The sequence below is a fragment of the Dipodomys ordii genome, unplaced genomic scaffold (assembly GCF_000151885.1).
Source record: "Dipodomys ordii isolate 6190 unplaced genomic scaffold, Dord_2.0 Scaffold19, whole genome shotgun sequence".
In the NCBI taxonomy this organism is placed as follows: Eukaryota; Metazoa; Chordata; class Mammalia; order Rodentia; family Heteromyidae; genus Dipodomys; species Dipodomys ordii.
In genome coordinates, this window is record NW_012267235.1 from 4,189,011 (window position 1) to 4,203,501 (window position 14,491).

General features: G+C 42.2%; 2 protein-coding genes across 2 annotated transcripts in view; one reads left to right on the forward strand and one right to left on the reverse strand.

Moving 5' to 3' along the window:
* The window catches only part of Prr11 (proline rich 11), a 20,946-nt gene extending 20,139 nt beyond the window's left edge, over positions 1-807 (reverse strand). The window contains exon 1 of the mRNA XM_013013090.1: positions 773-807. The gene's annotated coding sequence lies outside the window, so the exon portion shown is untranslated. The remainder of the gene's footprint in view (positions 1-772) is intronic.
* Positions 808-1,360: 553 nt separating this feature from the next.
* Ska2 (spindle and kinetochore associated complex subunit 2) overlaps positions 1,361-14,491 on the forward strand; it is a 21,613-nt gene continuing 8,482 nt past the window's right edge. Inside the window, exons 1-3 of the mRNA XM_013013479.1 lie at positions 1,361-1,445; positions 7,886-7,972; positions 9,309-9,485. Of these exons, the coding sequence (XP_012868933.1) occupies positions 1,413-1,445; positions 7,886-7,972; positions 9,309-9,485 (297 nt within the window). The 5' untranslated portion in view covers positions 1,361-1,412. The remainder of the gene's footprint in view (positions 1,446-7,885; positions 7,973-9,308; positions 9,486-14,491) is intronic.

Consider the following 14,491-nt stretch of genomic DNA (forward strand, 5'->3'; position numbering starts at 1 on the left):
AGGGGGAAAACAATGGAGGGGATAACAATGTTCAAGAGGAAGTGTACTCATTACCTCACTCATGTAACTGTAACCCTCTGTATAGTATCTTCACAATAATAAAAAAAAAGAAATGTACCGTCTTGGGCTGGGAAGGTGGCTCAGTGGTAGAGTGCTTGCCTTGCATGCATGAGCCGTGGGTTCGATTCCTCAGCACCACATATGCAGAAAAAGCTGGAAGTGGCGCTGTGGCTCAAATGGTAGAGCTCTAGCCTTGAGCTGAAGAGCTGAGGGACAGCGCCCAGGCCCAGAGTTCAGGCCCTATGACTGACAAAAAAGAAAGAAAGAAAGAAAGAGAGAGAGAGAGAGAGAAAGAAAGAAAAAGAAAGAAAGAAAGAAAGATATCGTCTTAAACTTTAATGTACATAAGAATTACAGAGGAGATGATCTCATTAAGATGCATTTAGTAAGTTTGATTAGAACAAGCCACTAAGTGATGGCAATGTCCCTGGACTGTGGACCTATTTTCATAGCAAGGAAAGAGTGATCTAACGGAAAGGCAGATGCTTCGTTACAAAACATATTTTGGGGAGTGTTAATTAAATAAAACTCTCGTTTGGACGGAGCCAGGCGGAACACTTCTGTAGTTTCAAACATCTCACTTTCTGCCCCACCTACATTCCAAGCCCAAACTAGATTCCCCATCTTACACTGTAAGACTCGGAGCAGCAACAAGTCCTGCTACGGACCACAGGAACCCAGGTAACAAAGAAAGAAACATCTCTGCACTTACTAGTCTAAAGGCCCGGGGATTAGATGAAGTCCGAGTAGTGGCCTCTTCCACGCCATAAAGAAAAATTCAAAATTAAGTCCTTGTCATGGAGAGACCAATCATAGACCCGGTCCCCACATGATTCGCTCTCCAGATAGCGCAGGTGCACAACTTAGCTTATGATTCGCTGAAATCGCATCACGTAAAGCCAATCATGGCTGAGGCGCTTCTGTTACGAATATGAAGAAGGCGGGAGAAAAGAGTAGGAAAAGCCGACAAGGAAAGAAGGTGTGTCAAGTCCCTCAACTAGTCGGTGGAAGCTTTTGTGTCATTGGTTGGTTATTCTTCGGATTGCACCAATCATAAGCTCCTCTCTGCCGAGCCCGAACTATGAAATGGAAAGTAGAGAGGATTGCAGCCAATAGAAAAAAGGCATTTTCCCAGCAGCCAATCCTCCTACGGCGTTTTGTGTCTTTGCCCAACAGAAAAATGTGTTTCATAAAGAGGGGCGTTACCCAATCGCCAATGGGCGGGCGCAGATGGAACGGAGGAACCAATGAGTGCGAGACGTTGAGTGACAGCTGTCCAATAGAGACCCTCAGTGCTAGTACGGCTTGCAGCTTAAGCGGGGCCGCGGTCTGAGGAATGTGAACTATTCAACATGGAGGCGGAGGTCGATAAGCTGGAACTCATGGTGAGTTCAGAGTGAAGGCGGCCTATTGGGTTGTTAATTTTTCTATAGTTGCCTCGGAAATGGGGAGCAATTTGGAGTCGCTAGAAACTCTGGGTGGTAGAGACTGGGTCAGAATCACGTTCCATTCTGCGTCGAAGGGAGCCGCCACCGCCGGGTCTCTTAACCGCTGCGGGGAAAGCAGGGGTTACATCCGGGAAACTCGGGAGGGAAATGGCGGGAGATGTTGAGGCTGCCGGCCCTTTGTAGTTCCTTGCCTTCACTTTTCCTTTCCTCTGGGAGCTTCGCCTGGTGCAAATAGCGTTTTATTTATTTGCACACACACAGAAAATGTGACCGCGGGAAAGGGAGAAGTCGTTCATTATAGGAAAGTGGGGGTGGGGTGGGGAGAGGAATGGAGGATGGGGTGTGGGACTAAGCCTGGGGGGGGACAGAGTTGGGGGGGCAGGGAGAAAACCTTTCGGGTTGAGCGAGGTGGTCGTGTGCAACTTGCTAGGGGTTCAGGTTGCACCTAGCTCTGTTTTGAGTGCGGAGGAGGCCAGCCTTGGGTGAGGAGTGAGCCCTGGGGATCGGGAGCACGAGCGGGATGGGGGCCGGCCAGGAACCCCGCCCCCACTTCTAAGTGCAAGCCTCCCCCGCCCCGGTCAGGGGGTGGGGGTGGAGGTGGGGGGAGAAAGCGCGGGTCCCCTCCCCGGTCCTCTGTATTCGTCTCTCCCTCCCATCTGTTGCCGCAGTTCGATCGCCCGCGCTTTTTCTTAGCTCCCTTGTTCAGTCTACAGCCTTTTGCTTTTCACACTATCAAGTCTGTTTTTCAGATTGCGTTGGCTTCCTTACAAATCCTGAATTTGTAGGAAGACCGCTTTGACCCTCTCTGCCGTTTGTTTTCCTTGGTGAGGGAAAAGGAACCAGATTAAATTGAGAACTCGGAAAACTTGTTGCTTTTCCATCTGCCACTCGTCCTCCTCCTACCCCCTGCCGTTCTCTGGTGTGAAGTGTTTAGTTATTCTTGTGCCTGGGCTGCTCTCTTCCTGATGAAGCTTGGGGGGGGGGGTGTAACTTATGCTTTTTAGGGACACGTGGTGAACCTGGAAGATGTTGAGCACTATCCCAATCCCCCACTCACACTAAAAATGTGTAAGACCTTCGTTTATCTTTTATTTTCTTCTGGTGTGTTTCTTCTGGATTGAAGTACCTCTCTAGATAAATTTATTTGATTTGGAGGGGTTTCAACTGCTTCTAATGCTTTCAGTTAAAATTTTCTTTGTGGTGGGAGTATGCGGATTGCGTTGGTGGAGAGATACGGATGGGAAGGAAGAGTAATTTTCTGCAACTTTTCAAAGCTGCAATAATGAATATTAAAAGATTGAGCGCAAGCCCGGCGCCGGTGGCTCACGCCTGTAATCCTAGCTACTCAAGAGGCTGAGATCTGAGGATCGCGGTTCAAAGCCAGCCTGGGCAGGAACATCTGTGGCTCAAGCGGTAGAGCGTTCGCCTTGAGCTGAAGAGCAAAGGGACGGTGCCCAGGCCCAGCGTTCAAGCCCCACGACCGACCAAAACAAAACAAAGACTGAGCGCTTTTTTTGGTATTGTGTTTTAGAGATACACAAGGAGTTTTTGTAGTTTGATTCTGTCAAGAGGCATAAATGTAAAGCCTATATCTTGTCCATTTCTCTATTTCTTCCTTGAGATACACGTATTTCCATCTGTTAGGTTTTTTGTTCTTGTTTTGTCAGTGGTGGAGTTTGAATTCAGGGCCTGGGCTCTGTCCCTGAGCTCTTTTGGTCAAGGCTAGTGCTCTGCCACTTTGAGCCACAGCTTTTCTTCCCATCTATCTGTTAGATGTTAACTAATGTTGATTTTGCCTTTAACAGATTTTTTTCCTCCTAGTCAGCTGTTTAATTTTTAAGCTTATCTATGCATTCCAATAGGGTTTATATCTTGCCAGATTTCTTTAGATCCTATTTCTACAAGAGAAACAATTATGTACACATCTAAGAAAAGTTTGTTTTAGAAAGTTATGAGTTAGCTAGACTTAAATGTTTATGTGTAGTATGAACTCGGTAGTTTGCACAAGGCTCTGGGGTCAATCACTCTTACAGCATAATACAACAACTAATACTACTACTAATAAAATTATGATGGTAGTTTTAAATTTTCTTTCTGAAGAGAGGAAGAAAAGAAAGATTTTTTTCCCTCCTGGTCCTGGGGCGCTGTTCTTTTGCTCAAGGCTAGGACTTGAGCCACAGCACCACTAGTGGCTTTTTTTTTTTTTAATTGGAGAGAAGAGTGTCATGGATTTTACTGCCTGGGTTGATTTTAAACCTAGATCCGCAGATCTCAGCCTCCTGGAGTAACTAGGATCACAGGTATGAGCCATTGGTGCCTAGCTGGTTTATACATATAAATGTATAATTGATATACATATCATATATAGAAGTAGCAATATGACCAAGGGGCATTACTGGCCTAATGGAATAGTTGTGTTTTTATTCAAGACAAACCATATTGCTAAATATGATGTGAATACTGGGGTTTTGTTTGTTTTTCTCCCCTGTGAGTAACCCCTACAGATAAAGGGAATGAGCCTGTAAGGTTGAGGAAAATGTTGGACTAGATGAAATTTGCATGTGACAGTCTTCTGGTTTTGGTAAAATAAAATTCCCTATCCATACTGCATTTCACAGATGCAGTCTCAGGGTGACTAGAAATAACATACTAGTGTTTGTCTTTTCATGACATCAAATGATTTACTGAAAGGAAAAAAAACCCTCCCTCCCTCACTCCCTCCCGTTCTTTCCTTCCTTCCTTCCTAGCTTCCTTCCTTCCTTCCTTCCCTACTTTTCCTTTCTTTCTTCCTATGGGTTGAGTACTGGGGTTTAAACTCAGGGCTTCATGCTCTTAACTGGCTTCCTTGCTTTTGGCTTTCACTCTACTACTTTAGCCAAACTTCCAGTGAATTAGTATATTACTGGTAGCTGTCTCCTCCCTTTACTGGATTAAAAAAAATCTATTAGAAATTTTTATTGTGGTTTTTTTTTAGCACTACTGCTTTATGTTGACTATATATTAAAACTGCTCTTCAGATTCTCCTTTTTGTTTTTGTTTTTTTTTTTTGCCAGTTCTGGGGCTTGAACTCTGGGCCTGGGCACTGTCTCTGAGAAATTTATTACTTTTCACTTATTTTTGACACTTTTATCCAAAGGACTTGTTTTACATGGCAGGTAATCCATCAATTGTTTTGGAAAAGAATAATTAACAATTTATCTCAGCAAAGAACAGAAATATTTTTCATAGCCTAACCTTAGTGGTAATTATAATTGGTTTTGTTAATACCAATCCTAAGGTATTATTAATATCCATGTTAATTACTACTAAGATATAGAGCATATTTCCAAATTTTCTTTACATTTATGCATGTTTCTGTAAAGGAACAATCGTTTCGATATTTTTAAGTCTTATGCTTAAAAATAAACATTGATATAAATGGTTTTAGGTTTTGGATGTTCTCTGACTAAAATGGCAACCCAGTTGTTTTCACTTCAGATGACCAGGATGCTTTTCTGTTGCTTTCGTCCTTATTGCTGCTAACGAATGCTCTGACTTTATTGCACTACTGTACTTTACAGCTAGCAGTGCAATAGTATTGTCAAAGCATCTGAAAGCAGGGTGCACACCAGATTTGTGATTCTTGCCTTACATCTTTGTTCAGTACGTCAATAATTTGTTGAAAATGGTATAATTTTATTACAGATATGTTTGAGAAAGTTATAACTTAAGCCGGGTACTGAAGGCTCATGTTTGTAATCCTACTTACTCAGGAGGCTAAGATTGTTGTTTGAAGCCAGCTTTTTTTTTTTTTTTTTGCTGGTCATGGGGCCTGAACTCTGGGTCTGGGTGCTGTCCCTCAGCTCTTCAGCTCAAGGCTAGCGCTCTACCACTTGAGTGACAGCGCCACTTCTGGCTTTTTTCGCTTTTGTGGTGCTAAGGAATCAAACCCAGGGCCTCATGCATGCAAGGCAAGCACTTTACCACTGAGCCACCTTCCCAGCCCTGAAGCCAGCTTTTATGCAAGAAAGTTTGTTAGATTCTTGTCTCTAATTAACCACCAAAGCCAGAAATAGAGCTGTGGCTCAACTGTTACAGCACTAGCCTTGAGCAAAAAAAGTTCAGAGTCAGTGCCTAGGCCCTGAGTTCAAGCCCCAGAACTGGCACACAAAACAAACAGCAGCAACAAAAAACTCTGCTACTGTACTACGTTGTGAAACAAACTTAGGAAATACATATAATATCTAAAGTTTGGTTTGTCTAAATGAGTAATACTTTGTAATTTGCTTCTTTCTACAATGCATTTGGAAAATTTCTGGTAACTCAGGTTTTATTTACTAAAGTTTTTTGAATTAGTAAGTGACACAAATAATTGCTGCCATATATTTAAGATGGCAACTTGCCAGGTATTTTTGTAGCCGGGCACTGGTGGCTCATGCCTGTAATCCTAGTACTCAGGAGGCTGAGATCTGAGGATCATGGTTCAAAGCCAGCCCAGGCAGGAAAGTCCATGAGACTCTTATCTCCAATAAACCACTAAAAAACCGTAAATGGCTTTGTAGCTCAAGCAGTAGAGCGCTGGCTTTGAGTTGAAGAGCGCAGGGACAGCGCCCAAGCCCAGAGTTCAAGCCCCATGACCGACCAAAAAAAAAAATTTTTTTTTGTAGCCAGGTGCTCATGGCTCACGCCTGTAATCCTAGCTACTCAGGAGACTGAGATCTGAGGATCGTAAGCCAGGTCAGGAAAAGGCTGTGAAACTCTTACCTCCAATAAACCATCAGAAAACAGAAGTGGCGCTGTGGCTCCAAGTGTAGCACACTAGCCTTGAGCTGAAGAGCTGAGGGACACCGCTCAGGCCCAGAGTTCAAGCCCCATGACCAACCTCTCCCCCCCCAAAAAAAAATTTATAATTTTTTTTGAAATAAAGCTTATTTTGTAATAATGAGATTTAAAGTATGAATTTTTTTTTGGTAATGAGTTTTATTTACATAAAATAAAACCTATTCAATGTAAGTGTAGAGTTTGAGTTTGATGAGATTTGGCAAATATGTATTTTGGTCATGTGGCCATGTCCACAGCCAGCATACAGAACATCTCCATCAAATTAAAATGTTCATTTTTGCTCTGTTGTCAATTGCTTCTCTCCCAGTCTTCTGGCAACCTCTGTTCTTTCCAGTTTTCTAAATTTTCATAGCAATAGAATCTGACAGTATTGTAACTAGGATTAAGCCACCCTGTCTGACTTTTCTTTTCCCTCTGGTCCCAGGGCTTGAAATCTGGACCTGGGCCCCATCCTTGAGCTTCTTTTGCTCAAGGCCAGTGCTCTACCATTTAAGCTTCAGCACCACTTCTGGCTTTTTTGAGTACTTGATTAGAGATAAAAGAGTCTCAGGGAGCTTTCTGCTTGGGCTGGCTTGGAACCATGACCCTGAGATCTCAGCTTCCTGAGTAGCGAGGATTACAGGTGTGAGCCACTGTTGCCCTGTTGAATTTTATTTTTTAATAGTGCTGGAATTTGAACTCAGGGCTTTGTGCTTGCTAGGTGGGCTCTCTAGTCTCCAGACCTTTTTGCTTTGGTTATTTATTTGTTTGTTTATTTATTTATTTTTGTCGGTCATGGGGCCTGAGGTCATGGGGCCTGAACTCTGGGCGTGGGCCCTGTCCCTCAGCTCTTCAGCTCAAGGCTAGCTCTCTACCACTTGAGCCACAGGGCCACTTTCTGGCTTTTTCTGCTTATGTGGTGCTGAGGAATTGAACCCAGAGCCTCATGCATGCAAGGCAAGCACTACCACTGAGCCACCTTTCCCAGCCTTGCTTTGGTTATTTTTGAGTTAGGGTCTCAGTTTTTGTCCAGGTCAGCCTGGACCACAATCTTCCTATTTATGCTTCCTATGGTGGCTGAGATAACAAGTGCTTATCACCATGCCCAGCCTTTTCTGTTGATATTTAGGGGTCTAGCAAACTTGTTTCCCAGGTTAGCCTGGAACTATGAAACTCTTGATCTCAGTTTCCTGAGTAGGTAGGATTATAGGTATGGGCCACTATCAAGTGAAATAGTTTGAAAATTCTTAATAGAGCCAATGCTCTGGTATCAATGATTCACATACTTTTTCATTTTCACATTTTCAAAATGAATTTTTATCATGACATGTAAATATTAGAAAATGTGCAAAGACTTGGTGGGCATGGGTTAGGTCATGCCAGTAGTCCCAGACTCAGGAAGCTGAAGCAGGAGTGTCATTGAGTTTGAAGCTACCCTTGGTTTACACAGAATTCTAGGTTAGTCTGAACTACATAGTGAGACCTTGTCTCAACAAATAAAAGTGAGGAGAAAGAAAAGAATATGTTTACTAATATACCATTTGGTTTATAACATAATTACTTGTGCTGACTTTTAGTTCCAGAAAGCTGATTCTGACCTGGATTACATTCAGTACAGGCTGGAATATGAAATCAAGGCTAATCACCCTGATTCAGCAGGCAAGGTAATACGAAAAATAAAAAAGCTTTTTAACTGGAAAATTTCTAAAAATAAATTCTGGTTTTATATATATATATATATATATATATACACATATACATATACATATATGTATACATATATACACTGCATATACATATGTACACATACTATATACACATATATGTATACATACTATAAATATTGGTTCCTGTGGTAGGGCCTGAACTCTGAGTCTGAGCGCTATCCCTCAGTTCTTCACCTCAAGGCTAGCGCTCTACCATTTGAGCCACAGCGCCACTTCCGGCTTTTTTTTTCTGCTTATGTGGTGCTGAGGAATCTAACCCAGGGCCTTCTGCATGCAAGGCAAGTACTCTACCACTGAGCCAACTTCCCAGCCCAAATAATTTTAATGTAATAGAGGATAACTATGATTAAGTATTAACTTTCTAGAGTTTTTTCCCTTAATTATACATGTGCAGGCACTGAGGTTTGAACCCAGGGCTTCATACTCTCACTTGGCTTTTTCCTCTACCACTCAAGCTATACCTTTTATTTAGAAATATTGTGTAATTAATGACTGGGCTGTATCCATTTTTCTTGAGGGGGCGGTCAGTTGTAGGACTTAAACCTAGGGATTAGTTGCTGTCCCTGAGCTCTTTTGCTCAAGGCTACCACTTTGAGCCACAGTGCCACTTCTGGTTTTCTGGTGGTTAAGTCATGGGGCTTGTACTCTGGGCCTGGGCGCTGTCCCTCAGCTCTTTAGCTTGAGGCAAGCGCTCTACCACTTGAGCCACAGCGCCACTTCTGAGTTCTGAGTGGTTTATTGGCGATAAGAGTCTCATGGACTTTTCCTGCCTGGGCTGGCTTTGAGGCTTTGAACTGTGATCCTCAGATCTCAGCCTCCTGAGTAGCTAGGATTACAGGCATGAGCCATTGGAGCTCAGCTTTTTTTTTTTATTAGTGTACATCAGTTGTATTATGGGTTTTTTACTGTGACATTTCCATACATGTATGTAATAATACTTTGATCTTATTTACTCTATTACTCTTCATTATCTCTCTTCTACCCCTTCAAATGTTATAGATCCAAACCATTGTTTAATACTTGTCTCTGTGTGTATATAACGTATGTTTGTATGTGTGTGTGTGTTTGTATTATTCCTGTACCTAGGCTATAAAATCCTGAATATTAAGAACGTTGTCTTACACTTTTTCCCCAGTTCTCAAATTCTGTCATATAGTCACATATCGAAGTTCAATTAAATGGAATATAGGATGTGTTGTAAAATTTAATTTGTAAAAAGATGTTTAAATTTTCCATTTCATTGTTTAACCTGTACTTTTTTTTCCTTATGTAGAAAAATCCAGTTACACTTTTAAAGGAATTGACAGCCTTAAAGTCTCGATATCAAACCTTATATGCACGTTTTAAGCCAGTCGTTGTTGAGCAGAAAGAGACTAAGAGCCGCATTTGTACTACTTTGAATAAGACCATGACCATGATACAAGAACTACAAAAGCATACAGACCTAGAGGTAATGATTTTAAGTGACAACTTGGATCTGTATAGTTCTTGTTCTGAATGTTGTTTTTAAAAGATAAACGCACTAGGTGCTGGTGGCTCACGCCTGTAATCCTAGCTACTAAGGGGGCTGAGATCCAAGGATCATGGTTCAATGCCAGCCTGGGCAGGAAAGTCCAAGAGCCTTTTTTTTTTGGTCCTGGGGCCTGAACTCTGGGCCTGGGCGCTGCCCTTCAGCTCCTAAGCTCAAGGCTAGGGCTCTACTACTTGAGCCACAGCACCACTCTGGCTTTATCTGCTTATGAGGTGCTGAGTAATCAAACCCAGGGCCTCATGCAAGGCAAGTACTCTACCACTGAGCCACCTTCCTAGCGCCCAAGAGACTCTTATCTCCAATAAACCACCAGAAAACCGGAGTTATGGCTCAAGTAGTAGAGTCCTAGCCTTGAGCTGAAGAGCTGAGGGACTGTGCCCAGGCCTGGAGTTCAAGCCCCAAGACCGACACCCCCTCTTAAAAAATGCAGTGTACACTGAGTTAAAACCATACTTACAATGTCCAATTTTCGCCTTTTCCTGGGCTAAAAATATGTGGTATTAAGCCAAGCACCAGTGCTTCACACCTATAATCCTAGCTACTCAGGAGGCTGAGGTCTGAGGATCGCAGTTTGAAGCCAGCCCAGGCAGGAAAGTCCATGAAACTCATATCTCCAATAAACTACTCAAAAAAGCTGGAAGTGATGCTGTGGCTTAAATGGTAGAGCGCTAGCCTTGAGCTGAAAAATTGAGGGACAGTGCCCAGGCACAGAGTTCAAGCCCCATGACCCACAAAAAAAAAAAAAGATAAACCCCCATTAACAGTTTGAACTGTTAACAAAATTTTCTTTGTCTTTTTGGTTTGTTTTTTTGTTTTTTTTTGGTCCGGTCATGGGGCCTGAACTCTGGGCCTGGGCGCTGTCCCTCAGCTTTTCAGCTCAAGGCTAGCGCTCTACCAATTGAGCCACAGCTTTTTTCTTTTTGCTTATGTGGTGCTGAGGAATTGAACCTAGGGCCTCTGGCATGCAAGGCATGCGCTCTACCACTGAGCCACCGTCCCAGCCCCCTTTGTCTTTTTGGTTTCAAAGAGGTTCTGACTTTGTAGATCAGGCTGGCCTTGACCTTGGAATCTTCCTGCCTAAGTGTCCTAAGTGCTGGGATTCCAGGAGTATGCCCACTAAATCCAGTTAGAAATGAATTTTTTTCACGTCCTTGACCATAACCATTCTTATTTCCATTTATTCTAAAATAAGTATGTGGCCTTGACATAACTGATAAAAAAAAACTATTCTGTCTTAGAGCCATGGCAGAAGAGAAAACTTCAGTGTATCAACTCTGCTGGCTTTTATACCTTAGTGAGCCGGACAAATCTGGAACCCATTATCTGATTTTGCTGTTGTTGTTATTACTCTAGTGCAGAGGTATTAAACCCATGGTTTTACCCATGCTGTGTTAGTATGTTCACCACTTAGTAACCTCTCTCTCCCTCCCTAATTCCCTTCTGTTGATCAGTAGTTGGGTGAGTGGGCCTGATGTTTCACATTCTCTTCATCTAGTTCCTATCCTCAGATTATTTGTGTGTAAGAATTCTTGTAATTATGTACCTCAATCACTTGTGTAAAACTTCAGATATCTTGGAGTAGAAGAAAATGATGGATGCTGCTAATCTGTGCACTAAGATTTTGAACCAACAAGTAAAGGATTTGGCAACAATTTCATTTACTATTAATAGAACCCAGGGCTTCATGTATGCTAGGCAAGCACTCTATCACTAAGCCACATTCCCAGCTCCTTGAAGACTCTTCTGCCTTGATCTGTGATACTTCAGATCTCGGCTTCCTGAGTAGCTAGGATTACAGACAACTGTTCAGAAGGAAACAAACCTTTTTAGAGAGTTTAAGTATAGTTCACATGTACATGTACATAGAGTATTTATATAAAAATGTGGGTGAGTGAACAAAGAGAAAATAATATTTTTAAATATTTGTTTTAAGTATTTGTGATTGAGACTACAAACTGATACAAAAAAGATATGGTAGCCGGGCGCTGGTGGCTCACGCCTGTAATCCTAGCTACTCAGGAGGCTGAGATCTGAGGATCACGGTTCAAAGCCAGCCCGGGCAGGAGAGACCATGAGACTCCTATCTCCAATAAACCACCAGAAAACCGGAAGTGGCACTGTAGCTCAAGTGGTAGAGCGCTCGCCTTGAGCTGAAGAGCTGAGGGACAGCGCCCAGGCCCAGAGTTCAAGCCCCATGACCAACAAAAAAAAAAATAAAAAAAAAAGATATGGTAGTGATGTATTACATTGCTGGGAATCAAACCTAGGGCCTCTTATATTAGGTAAATGCTCTAGTGATAAAAGTGTAATCATCTGAATCCCTGTAAAAGGGCTCAGTTATGAGTAGAAATATCTGAAATAGTAATAATTATGTCTAAGGCAGAAAGCTAAGGGAGTTTTCACTTTGTAACAGCTTATGGCTAATAAATGACTAAAAAGTAGGTTACAAACTTTGAGAAAGGAGGCCATATTCTAGAATCAGTAGAATCAATGGCAGCCAAATTGGGAAGTGTGGATATAGATCAAGGGACTAGAAAATTCAGAGAATATACAGAGGTGGCATTCACTCTTTAAGATGAAAAGGGAGACATAAAAATTAACCATTTTATTTAAACTGTGTGTGTATGCCTGTGTGTGCGTGCGCACACGTGCACGCATGTACACATGTGCACTCATGCATGGGCCAGTCCTAGGGCTTGCTCTCAGGGACTAAGCACTGTCTCTGACCTTTTTTGCTCAAGGCTAAAGCCAAACCTCCAATTCAGACCTTTTTAGGGGGTAATTTATTGTTAATAAAGCATCTCATGGACTTTCTGCCTGGCCTGGCTTCAAATAGGAATCTGAGTAACTAGGATTACAGATGGTGAGCCACTGGTGCTTGGCTTTAGTATTGGGTATTTTTTGGTCCTGGGGCTTGAACTCTGGGCCTGGTTGCTGTCTCTGAGCTTCTTGTGCTTAAGGCAAGCACTCTACTATTTGAGCCACCATGCCACTTATGGCTTTTTCTGAGTAGTTTATTGGAGTTTCCTTCCTGGGGCTAACTTCCCACAATCCTCAGATCTCAGCCTCCTGAGTAGCTAGGATTACCTGAGTAACCGGCATCTGGCTCTATTATTGAACTATTTAATAACCAAAATGTGATTGAAAATGGAATAATATGTATATAGAGAATTATATATCCAAAAAATAGCTCTTAAATTTGAGTTTAAAGGACATACTATGTGGTTGAGTATATAGCTCATGGACAGTGTTCAGGCCCTGAGTTGAAGCCCCAGGACTGGCAAAGAAAAGAAAAGTGAAGCCCAGGGATAGAGTCCAGCCCCTGAGTTCAAGCCCAAGGCCAGCACCCAAAAATAAAAAGGTAGCAGAAGGGGGGGATAGCTCAGGCCTAGCTACTCAGAAGGTGGAGATTAGGAAAGAGGTTTGAGATCAGTCTGTGCAAAATGTCTGTGAGATCCTGAATCAGCCAATAAAAATAATGCAGTAGTTTGTGCTTTTTTTTTTTTTAATCACAATTACAGGGTAGTCATGAATAGGAGGCTGGAGATCTAGATAAGCCCATGCTTAAAACAAGAGACCCTATTTGAAAAATGAACTGAAAAAGGCTGGAGGCTTAAGTTGTAGAGGAACTGCCTAGCATGTAAGGCCCTGAGTGCAAACTCTTTTCTTTTTCTTTTTTTGCTAGTCTTGGGGCTTGAACTGAGGAGCTTCTTTTGCTCAAGGCTAGCACTCTAACCATTTAAGCCACAGCAACACCCCTGGCTTCTTCTGTTTATGTAGTACTGAGGAATCAAACCCAGGGCTTCATGTATGCTAGGCAAGCACTCTACCACTCAGCCCTGAGTTCAAACTCTTCTACCACCAAAAATAATTAAAAAAAATAAAGCAAACCCCAACACACTAGAAAGTGTAGGGGGATATTGTGATGTGCATCTGTAAGTTTACTTGGGATTTATAATATTTTTTTCATTTTGGCCATACTGAGGATTAAACTCTAGGCCTTAGGCTTGCCAGGTAAGTGTTCTAACACTTGATCTAGGCACCTTTCTACTTTATTTTTCAGAGATGATCACAGGATTTTTCCCAAACTAGCTTTAGGTTGTGTTCCTCTTACCTCTGCCTCCTGAATGTCTGGAAGGGAGTATAGGCATGGACCACCATACCCTGCCCAAATTGATAATCCAAATAATAAATAGGTAGCTGAGAATAGAAAGTTGGAGAAAGGCAAATACATGCTAATTTCCTTTTTTTTTTTTTTGGTCAGTTGTGGGGCTTGAACTCAGCCCTTAGCTCTTTAGCTCAAGACTAGCCTTCTACTACTTGAGCCACAGCTGCACGTCTAGTTTTCTGGTGGTTTATTGGAGATAAGAGTCTCTTGGACTTTCCAGTCCAGGCTGGCCTTGAACCATGATCCTCAGATCTCAACTTCCTTAGTAGCTAAGATTATAGGCATGAGCCACCAGCACCCAGCTAATTTCCTCAACTTAACTGATTGAAGATTGAATATACTTAATTTTCAAGGTGAGTTTCCAAAGGAAAAAAAGGAGTAAATTTATATCAACAAAAAAAAGCAAAACCAACTTTCAAAAATATAGTAAGTAGGCAACACAAAAAGCATTAAAAATAGGATGTGTGTTATTCCATTGATGAATGTTTCAGTTACTTGTGTTAAAAAAACTACTACAAACTTTAGTTGGCTTAACTTGACCTTAATTATTGGAAAAGTTCTTTAAGGATTAATCAGATGATTTGAAAACTCCTGATAACAATCACAGGTACAACACTGAGAACTATTCAGTGTTCTAGTATGATAACATTTCTTTTTTTTTTTTTTTTTTGGTCCGGTCGTGGGGCCTGAACTCTGGGCCTGGGCGCTGTCCCTCAGCTCTTCAGCTCAAGGCTAGCGCTCTACCACTTGAGCCACA